Source organism: Muntiacus reevesi, chromosome 1 (genome assembly GCF_963930625.1).
Source record: "Muntiacus reevesi chromosome 1, mMunRee1.1, whole genome shotgun sequence".
In the NCBI taxonomy this organism is placed as follows: Eukaryota; Metazoa; Chordata; class Mammalia; order Artiodactyla; family Cervidae; genus Muntiacus; species Muntiacus reevesi.
In genome coordinates, this window is record NC_089249.1 from 107,873,875 (window position 1) to 107,884,175 (window position 10,301).

The 10,301-nt window shown below is 37.8% G+C and overlaps 1 protein-coding gene across 5 annotated transcripts in view; it reads right to left on the minus strand.

Annotated features, from left to right (window-relative positions):
• The window catches only part of PTBP2 (polypyrimidine tract binding protein 2), an 83,226-nt gene extending 75,247 nt beyond the window's left edge, over positions 1–7,979 (minus strand). For 4 of the 5 annotated variants that reach the window (XM_065908238.1, XM_065908233.1, XM_065908224.1 and 1 more), the window contains exons 1-2: positions 7,864–7,979; positions 6,179–6,209 (exon numbers count right to left, since the gene is read on the minus strand). In XM_065908238.1, the coding sequence (XP_065764310.1) occupies positions 6,179–6,209; positions 7,864–7,871 (39 nt within the window). In that variant the 5' untranslated portion in view covers positions 7,872–7,979. Of the gene's footprint in view, positions 1–6,178; positions 6,210–6,953; positions 7,150–7,863 lie in introns of those variants that run through there. The other variant, XM_065908245.1, reaches the window with a different exon arrangement.
• Between the last annotated feature and the right edge of the window lie 2,322 nt (positions 7,980–10,301).

Here is a 10,301-nt window from a genome sequence, read left to right on the forward strand (position 1 = left end):
ACAATGGACCAATCTGCCCTACTTAGGAAAACAAAAAAGTCACACGTAATATATACAACACTGTTTTTCAAGACCGCTGGACACTAGACAATGGACCATGGAACTGGCCATGATTGTCCCAGCTTACTGGCTTGAGAAAGTCCAGGTCAAGGCCCATCTCTGATAAGGAAACCATGTTGAACTTCAAAAATTCCCTGAGAGTTAAAAGTCAAAAAGCCAAGATGAAAGCAGCTCAAGTTTGTTTGGCAGAGTTCAAGAGAGAGGTACACAAAGAGAACTCTGGAAATCTGCAGAGAATCCTCCCTGAGTATTCAAGGCAAGTGCATAACTATGTAAAGTAGAAGGTTATTTCTCTTGTTGTTTAAGTCTTTTAAAAAGATAAATGGCTACTTAAAGAATGCACTATAGAATTTATAACATGTAGAAGTAAAATGCTACAATAACAATAGTACACAGGCCTAAAGGGGAGAAGTATTCTAATACTTTAATGGCAGAGAGCCAAGAGGAACTACAAAAGCTTCATGATGAGGGTGAAAAAGGAGTGTGAAAAAGTTGGCTTGAAACTCAAAATTAAAAAAACTAAGATCAATCATCTGATTCCACCACTTAATGGCAAATAAAAGGGGAAAAAGTGGAAACAAGTGACAGATTTTATTTTCCTGGGCTCCAAAATAACTTCAGGCAATGAATGCAGCCATGAAATTCAAAGACACTTGCTCCTTGGAAGAAAAACTATGACAAAACTAGACAGCACATTAAAAAACAGAGACATCCCTTTGTCAACAAAGGTTCATATAGTCAAAGCTATGATTTTTCCAGTAATCAAGTACAGATATGAGAGCTGGACTGTGAAGAAGGCTGAGGGCTTAAGAAATGATACTTTTGAAAACTCTTCAGAGTCCCCTGGACAGCAAGGAGATCAAACCAGTCAATTCTAAAGAAAGTGAACCCTGAACATTCATTGGAAGGACTGATGCTGAAGCTGAAGCTCCAATACTTTGACCACCTGTAGTCCAGAAGAACTACACTTTAAACTGAAGGATACAAATAGTCTAAAAGTAACATAGTGGAAAAAGATACACCATGTGAACTCTACTCAAAACAAAGCCAAGATGACTATTAATATTAGAAAAAGCATACCTTAAAGCAAAGAAGATTACCACGAATAAAAATGGTCACTGTATAATAATAAAGAGGTGAATGAATCAAGAGGACATAGTAATCTTAAACATTTATGTACTAATTGTAATTTCAAAAATATAAAGTGAAAATGAAATAAATGCAGGGCAAAACAAATGAATGCATAATATAGGAGATTTCAATACCATTTTTACAGTAAGTGACAGCAATAGAAAGATTAGGAAAGACATCACTTGAACAACACTACCAATAAGCATGACCTAGTTGACATGTAGAGAACATATCGCCTAACAACAGAATACACCTCTCTATAAAGCACTTAAAACTAACAAGATATATTATATCTAAACCAAGGATAAGAAAAAATTACAAAGATTTAAGTCTTCCAAAATATGTTCGCCAGGCACAATGAATTAAATTAGAAACAAAGAAAAAAAAAATACGGAAAATTCCAAATACTTGGAAGTTAAATAACATACCTCTCAATAACCCATGGGTCAAAGAAATAAACATGGTAGATGTACTCTGAACTGAATGAAAAGAAGTTTACATGTCAAAACTTGAGGGATGCCATGAAAGCAATATTTGCATGAAAATATGTAACATTAATCTGCTGTATTAGAAAAGATACCATGTCAACTATATCAACTTCAACATTAAACAGGAAAAAAACAAACTAAATACAAAGCAGAACATTAGAACAGCAGAAATCAATAAAATGGGAAATGAAAAACACAGAAAACTCAATGAAGCCAAAAGCTGATTATTTAAGTTAACAAAATCGATGTATTTCTAGCCAGACTGATAAGGGAAAAGAGAAGACACTAATTATCAGTATCAGGAATGAGAGAGCTGACATCACTATAGATTCTACATATTAAAAACATAAAAATGTAATGTAACTTTTTTTAAACAACCCTACAAATAAGTTTAGCAACTTTGATGAAAAAGTTTAGCAATTTTGATGAAACAGACTAATTCTATGAAAACAAAACTGCCAAAGCTCACTCAAAAGGAAAAGGATAATCTCAATAGTCCTACATCTATTCAATAAATTGAATGTGTAGTTTAAAACCTTCCCACAAAAACAGCAAACCCATACAGCTTCACTGATCAACTGTACCAAACATTTAAGAAAAAAGTAGTGTCATTTAAGGTATTTAATTTCAGCAACAAAGTAAGAATGCTTGCTCTCCTTATTTAAACACTGCACTAGATGCCTTTTCATACTTAGTGACTGAACAACTAAATGCCATAGGTAAGAAAAAGAAAAGACATCCAGATAGAAAATATGATAAACATGTACACAGAAATGATGGCGTCTACCAAAAATGTCTGTCAAATGTGCAAAATACAAAAGCAATGGGTAAAAATAATATTTCTATATATTAATAACAAATGGACATTTTAAAAAATTACTTAGAATAGCACCCAAAAAAAATACAAAATAAGGATAAATCTGAGTAAAAAAAAAAACAAAAAATCTGTACAGTGAAAACTAAAAACACTGCTCCAAAAACTAAAAGAATGAATTAAATGTTAAAATAATTTGTGTTCAAGGGTGAAAAAAAATCAACAATAAGATGTTAATTTTCCCCAAATTGCTCTATTGATTCAAGTTAATTTCAATTAAATTCCAGCAGGCCTTTCTGTAGAAACTGACTCATAGGAAAATGTAAAGGACCCAGAAGAGCCAAAACAACTTTTAAAAGAACAAAGTTCTACTTTATTACAAGACTTGATATAAAACTACAGTAATTAAGACAGTACATTTCTGGCTACTAAATAGACAAAAACAGGTCAATGGAAAAGAATATATAACAGACACAGAATTAAATGTAGATACATAACTGTTTTTGACCAAGATGCACAGTCAATTCAATAGAAAAAAAGTCTTTTCAACAAATCATGCTTAAAAAAGTGAATGTCCATATTCAAATCCAAAAAATCTTGATTCATACATTGCATCATATTAAAAAAAGTTAAAAAGAACTTCAATGTAAAACTAAAAACTATAAAATCTATCAGAAAACAAAGGAGAAATCTTTGTGACCTGGAGTTTCACAAAGATGGCCTGTTTTGTTACTTAGTCGCTAAGTCACTTCAGACTCTTCTGTGACTCCAAGGATTGCAACCCACCAGGCTCCTCTGTCCATGGTATTTCCCAAGGAAAAATACTAAAGTGGGTTGCCATTTCCTTCTGCAGGGAATCTTCCTAAACCAGGGATTGAACCCATATCTTCTGCATTGCAGGCGGTTTCTTTACCCCTGATCCACTGGGAAGCCCTCGCTGAGCCACCAGGGAAGCCCTAAAGATGACTTAGATATGACAAAAGCATGAGTCACACTAACAAACACCTGGTAAACTTAAATTCATCAGAATTAAAAAATGCTATTTTTCAAAACACTGTTGACAGAATCAAAGCAAAAAAGGCAGAAAATACTGTAAACCATATATCTGATAAAGAACTTGTAACCAGAATGTAGACTTTTCAAAACTTAAGGAAATAAATCAATTTGAAAAGTGGACATTTAAACAGACTTAACCAATGACATACAGCTTGCAAAAAAGTCCATGAAAAAATGTTCAACACCAAAGACACTAAAAAAATGAAAAATAAAACCACAAAGAGATTACCAGTTCACATCCATGAGACTATCTACAATTAAGAAAAAAACAGTAACAAGCACTAGAGAGGATGCAGATGGAGGACGCCACCAGCAGTAAACTGGTAGCAATGTAAAAATTTAACCACTTTGGAAAACTGCAATTTGTTAAAAAGTTAAACATTTGCCTAACTATATCATCTAGCCATTCTAATTATAGGTATTTCCTCAAGAGAAATGAAAGCATTTGTTCACAAAAAGAAGTGCACAGGAATGTTCACAGAAACTTTATTTATAATAGACCCAAACTGGAAACAATCCAAATGTCCCTCAAGAGCTGTGTGGATAAACAAACTGCTGTATGTCTGTACAATGTAGTACTACTAAGCAATAAAAAGGAATCAACTATTGATACACAACATGAGTGAAATTCCAATATAATAATGCTGAGTGGAATGATCCAGGGGAAAAGATACAAACTGCATGACTCTTTGTTTAAAATTCTAAAAACTGCAAACTAATCTACAGTGACAGAAAGCAGATCAGGGGTTGGTTGGGGAAAGAAAGGCAGAAGGGAGGAATTACTAAGGGGCAAAATGATACTCCTGGGGTTCATTATCCTGATAACAGTGGTTCATAGGTCTATATATGTCAAAACACTGTATGCCTTAAATATAGGTGGTTTATCTCAAATTATATCTCAATAAAGCTTTTTTTTTTAAGGCACAATATGGGCCAGTACACATGGCATAAATCCATTTGTGTAACTAAACAAGGATGTTTGTATGTGGTAATACGTAAACTAGTAAGTTCAGGAAAAAAAAATGCACCAAAAAAATTTTAACGTAATTATCTACACCTAAGAAAAAGGACTGGAAATCAGGGAGAAATATTTTTCACTCGAATTTTTTTTAACTACACACATGTATTACTTTTTAATTTCATGAAAACTTAATTACTTGCACATAAATCTGATGTCAAAGGAAAAATTCTTAACCATTATCCTAGCAGATTATAAAAATACAACTTCAGTTATCAAAACTTTTATATTAAACAATAGACCAAAAAAAGGCTAGTAACCACTTTAACATCATTTTCTAACATTACCTCTTCAAACTACTAATGTAGAAAACTGCCAATAAACCACATCTGAACACCCTCTTCCAAGCATCTTCATTTCTTTCTGCTTGTTCAAGGTTTTGTGAATTCCTTTTCTCCCTATCCAGTAATTGACAACTCAAACTTGCATCATTTATATTCTTTTTAAAAATTCACTTCCAGAAGATATGCCTGGATGGTTACTACATCTGACCCTCTTAACTTAGAAAATAGCACTGCTGAATAAAAATAAATACACCTTCCCACAAAAAGCTCATTACTTCTCCCTCAATCTACATAATATGAACTTAACAGATAAGGCAAAATAGTACAGCCTGGACTTTAATTTATTAGAGAGGACAGAAAATAAGCAAGAAAACACAAACTACTCCAAGTGTTCTAAAGAATATCACATTGTTATTGATGAAATTTTAAGAATTCCAAAAATTATTTAGAATAGTCAGGCATAACTAGACTCTCAAGAGCAAACTGCCTCTCATGACCACTCACACTTGAAGGAGGTAAATGTCTTGCATCCAACAAGTATTTGAGATCTAGGCTTGGAAGACATTTTGCCAGACTTGGAAAATTAAAGATTTAAGAATCGTGCCCTAACAGGGCAGAAAGGTTTACAAACGAAAATTTGTAATACATCCCAATGTTAAAATGTACAAGGATTCAAGGAAATGAAAGGCCTAGCACTACATCTAAGGTTTAAAGTATGAATAGTTTTTCTGGCCAAAGTGAGTGAGGCAAGATTCTAAACAACCTCTACTGTAAGGACTAACTTTCTTTAATAGACACACAAACCAACTCTATAACTTCTGACTCAAATTTGAAGTGAAGTGCCTGAACAAGTTTCTTTTTTTTTTAAAAATCAGGGTAACTGATTTCTAATGAAGCTTATTACTGGTGAACTATCTCAAGACTTCATAACAGAAAAGCAGAGTGAAAGAAATCTTTTATTACTATATCATTTAGGTCAAATCACTTATTTGTCCATTTAAAACCATAATTTCCCCTCAGAAAATTGGGTTATCATTTTATATTTACAAGAAGCCATGTCTGAAAGCTTCTTCAATTCCTTGAACACCATTCATACTTTAAAATGTTATTCTAAGAGACTGCTTTGCTAGAAAATTTATGGTTGTCTATTTAGGTTAAAATTACTTATATAAACCAATTTTAAAAATTCAACAAATACTTTCCACTTGAATTTTTGTAAGCTATATTATAGTTTTCAAAAGTCAACAGAAAGTTTCCATTAATGATGATAATACACTTGAGTAGATTGAGGAACCCAGTTTTCATTAATTTTAAACACTTTTCCTACCTTTACGCCAACTGCAACCTCAGTGACAATTCTGTAAAACAAACAAACAAAAAGCTTCAACCTCTAGTTCTTCAAATGGTCATTGTTTGACTGAAACTTTTTATGATAGTTCATCATTCATAAATCTTCCACTCAAAATGCATATGTAACACACACACAAAAATGGTCAGTGGAACATTATCAACTTGGCTTTCTAGAAATGACTTTCAAACGCGTGAGGAAACTCAAGTTTCGGTATTTTTTAAATTTCAAATAGCAAAAAGAACAAAATCCCAAAGCCTACATAATGTCCCGCTACACTTAGGTTAGTAATTTAAAACTTAATTCAACTCTTTAGTAATCTTAATTAGGATGAGGAAACCTGAAATTCAGTACAAATTTTGCCATCTATTTCCATGTGGATCTGGGGAAAACAGGGAAATCTGGATGTTTCATTTAGAAAATAATCTTTAGAGAACCTCTAGGATGACTCAAATTTCGTTAGTCTGTTAACTTTTATCAGATCTGCACTTGGTATCTTTAAAAAAACATCGAACTCCAGATGCTTAAAAAAACCTCGTATTTTACTTCTGACCTTTCAAATACAGTCACAGTTACCAATAAGATACTGTATTCCTATGCTCCCAAACGGGCTGAATACGGCTATATTTCGCCCTAAAGGGTGCCTCCTTTAACAATGAGTTAAATTATTAGTCTTTTCAGGTGTGGAACGTTAAGTACCATGGAGACCCTGGTCCCGTACCATTTCCCGAAGCCTTTGCCTCACCTCACTTACTTAGCATTCTATCGCCAGCCTCAAAGGTGCAGATGGTTCTGGCTTTTTAAGAGTTTTGTTTTTCCAGAAACTGATCAAAGTAGCTGAAAAGATGGCCCTGTGTTGACTATCTGCTCTTCTTTCTGCCACAGCTCTTAGCCTTTGCCCATGTGACTGATGTCCACCACAAACACTTCGTATTTGAGATGATTTAATTTCTGGGCCCTTCTGCCAAGCCTTCAACGTTCTTAGGCCGCACAGAAAGGCATTTTTCAGCCTCCCGCCCCCACTAGCAGACTCCAGTGAAAACAAAGGAGTGTGACATCTGCCCTCCCCCTTCCTCCCGCCGCCGCACGCCTCCCCGCCCCCCTTCCCCCGCGGCTCCCACTTAGCTTTCCCCGGAGCTCCCGCCACCGGCATCTCCCCCAGCCAGGGCGGGCCAGGCGTGGCCAAGAAGGCCTGGGACTTTTAGGGAGGGGGTCCGGGGGGCCCTCTCTTCTCTCAGCGGGGACCCCCCTCCCCCCCAACGTAGGCCTCGCTCTCCGGCCGCTACACTCGCTCCCACCAGAACCGCTCGTCCGGGGTCCGGGTCCCCGGTTACGGATCGAAATGGCTCCTAGAGGGGGGAAGGGCCGGGCGAGACGTTCTGGGGCCCCCACCCCATCCCTCGTCGCCCCTCCAAGACCCGCTGCTTCTCCGGGGTCGTCGCCCCAATGCCGGCCAAGCCTACGAGTCCGCTTTCTTCCCGTTTTCTCGACCTGAGCCCGCCGGAGGAAGCCCAGGGAGGGGTGTGTGCGATGGGGCGGGGGGTTGGGTAACGGCAGCCCAGCCCTGGGAGGGGCCGCCAGAGGGTTTCTGCCCGACTCCGGACGGGGCCACAAGCGGGCCCCACTCCCCTCTCACACACCACCTCGCCAACCCCGTTACCTACCCGTCCATTGCCGAACCGAACAAAGCTTCGCTCACAAGAACCGAGCCACGCAGCCGGCGAGACACACAAGCGGAGAGAAAATGGCGGCTAGAGCCCGACGGAAATTGCCGAAGGTGCCGGAGCGCACGGGGCAGCGCGTGGCAGCGGCGGCGGCGGAAAGAGCCGAGCGCGCCGGCGCCCGGCTGCGGGCGGCGAGCGGCGGGGAGCGGGGACGACGGGGAGGGGGCGCCGCCGCAGTGGCCTCCTACGCGTCGCCGCGCGCCTGGGGCTCTCCGCCCTTTGCGCTCTGGGCCTCGGCCTGTTGCTGAGCAGCGTGGCTTGCTTGATTTCTAGTGTACGTTCGTGCCCGAAGTCCCTGTTGCCCTGAGAGGGCACCCAGCCCTCCACACCCACTGCCCTGGACCTCGGGAGGGTGTTCCCTGGACCGCAGGATTGCCCAAAGACCTCCTCCACTTTTCCCTCCAAAGCAGGTCCCAACTTGGCTACCTTCGACTTAGATGGGCCCAGAAAAAACTATTTCATAGCTTTTTTCTTTTTTTACTATACCATCTTTTATTAACAGACTTCTCCATCCTCTCAAAACCCAAAACCAAAAGAAAGTTTATCCCATTAACCAAGACCACTGCTCAATGAAAACAGTGCTTCTGAAGCAAGTAGACATTAGATGGAAAGGTAGGCCTTTGCTTCCGGACACTTGAAGTTCCAAGTGGAGGAAGACATGATTCTCACTTCACTCAGCTGATGATTAGTGGGCACCTGTAGGCAATATTCACAATACCTGGATGGAAGAGAACACAGGTTGAGAGATGTATTAAAAAGTTGGTAAGAAATCTGCTACCAACGGTAAGATCTACCATTTGGGGGCCTGAAAGAGCAAGTGGGGATGGAAGTACTAGCTCCATCTTTACCATTGGTTAAAGATGGAGGAAACACTATGATGGGCTACTCAAATTGACTCCCTTTTCTAGACCTCTCACCGGTCTCCTTTTAAATTTTAAAAGCCTCTATGGCTGATTCATGTCAATGTATGACAAAACCCACTGAAATGTTGTGAAGTAATTAGCCTCCAACTAATAAAAAAATAAATTTTAAAAGCATATTGAACAATTCCTTTAAAGTGTTTTTATCAGAGGCTCAATGTTTGAAAAGACATCCGTTTTTGAAAAATTTGCTCAGTGGGCGACTTTTCTCTATCTTCCGTCGTTCCCCCGCAACCACAACACACACATAGGCACACTTCTAATCCCGGGAAATGAAAAATATTCTCTTTTGTCTCTCCAGTTACTCTCATTGACTACTCTGGGCTTTCCTGTATCTCCTTCATACAAACCTCTTATCCTTTTACTATTTGGAATTTTACTGTGCTAAATATACTTTATGATTCATGAAATTACATTGTTTTTAATTTGAACAAAACTTATAGAACATCTGGTCCAAATAGAACTCTTCAAAGCACTCAAATGTTAAAAATTCTTGATTTGCTTCAGGGATTAGAATTTCTTAAAAAAAAAAAAAACCATTATTTCCTACAGTGTCCTCCCTTTGCTTTTAACATTAACTTATGATACATAGAGGACCCATTATCAGTGCCATTAATAATCACTTTTCAAACGTTTGTGGTTTTGAACATGTATTTTCACTCAACAATTAAATATGTAAGCTCCCAAAGGGCAGGAACTCTACCATAATTCTCTGTATTCCCCTACAGTGACTCAATCAATGTTGATTCATTAGCTCTTGTTTTATCTTGGGAAAGACAAACTGCTCCACCAAAGGAAACCTGTCCTTAGGTGGCAAAACAAACAAAAAAAACTTTACCCTGTTAACCAAGTCCAAACTATAATATTCACAAAAACGTGTTTTTCTTTTTTTTTTTCCTCCGAACAAAATACAAGACTTTGGACAGACAGTAGTGTGCTTACTTATTTAAACCCATCACTTTCTAGAAAAAAAAATTGTTTCCTTACAAGTCAAGACACAAAAAGTAGTAGGTAAAATATATGAAGTGAAATAAAGAAATAAAAGGATGATACAACATAAAACCAGAAGTGAGACTAATGCAACAACTACATCACAAAAGCATGCTGATTAAAGATTGGAATCAAATCAGAGCTCTTTTCGTTTAGTAGATGTGTGACACTAGACTTGTTCATTAACCTCTCCAGGAAAAAGTTTCATTTACTGATGTTAATGGGATTCCTCTACTGTAAATAAAAATGGGATTAAAAATAAGCCCTTCCTCCCAGATGACTGACCTTAAAAGTCCTAATGTATGTAAAGCAGAACTCCAGCTCACTAGAGCATATAGTAAATGCTCAATAAAGGAATAAAGGGTGCTATCATCATCCTATTTTGTTGTTGTTACTAAGTATTATTATTCACTTGAGAAAGAACAGTTTGCAAATTTTTGGTCCTTGGATTTTTTAGCACCAATAATA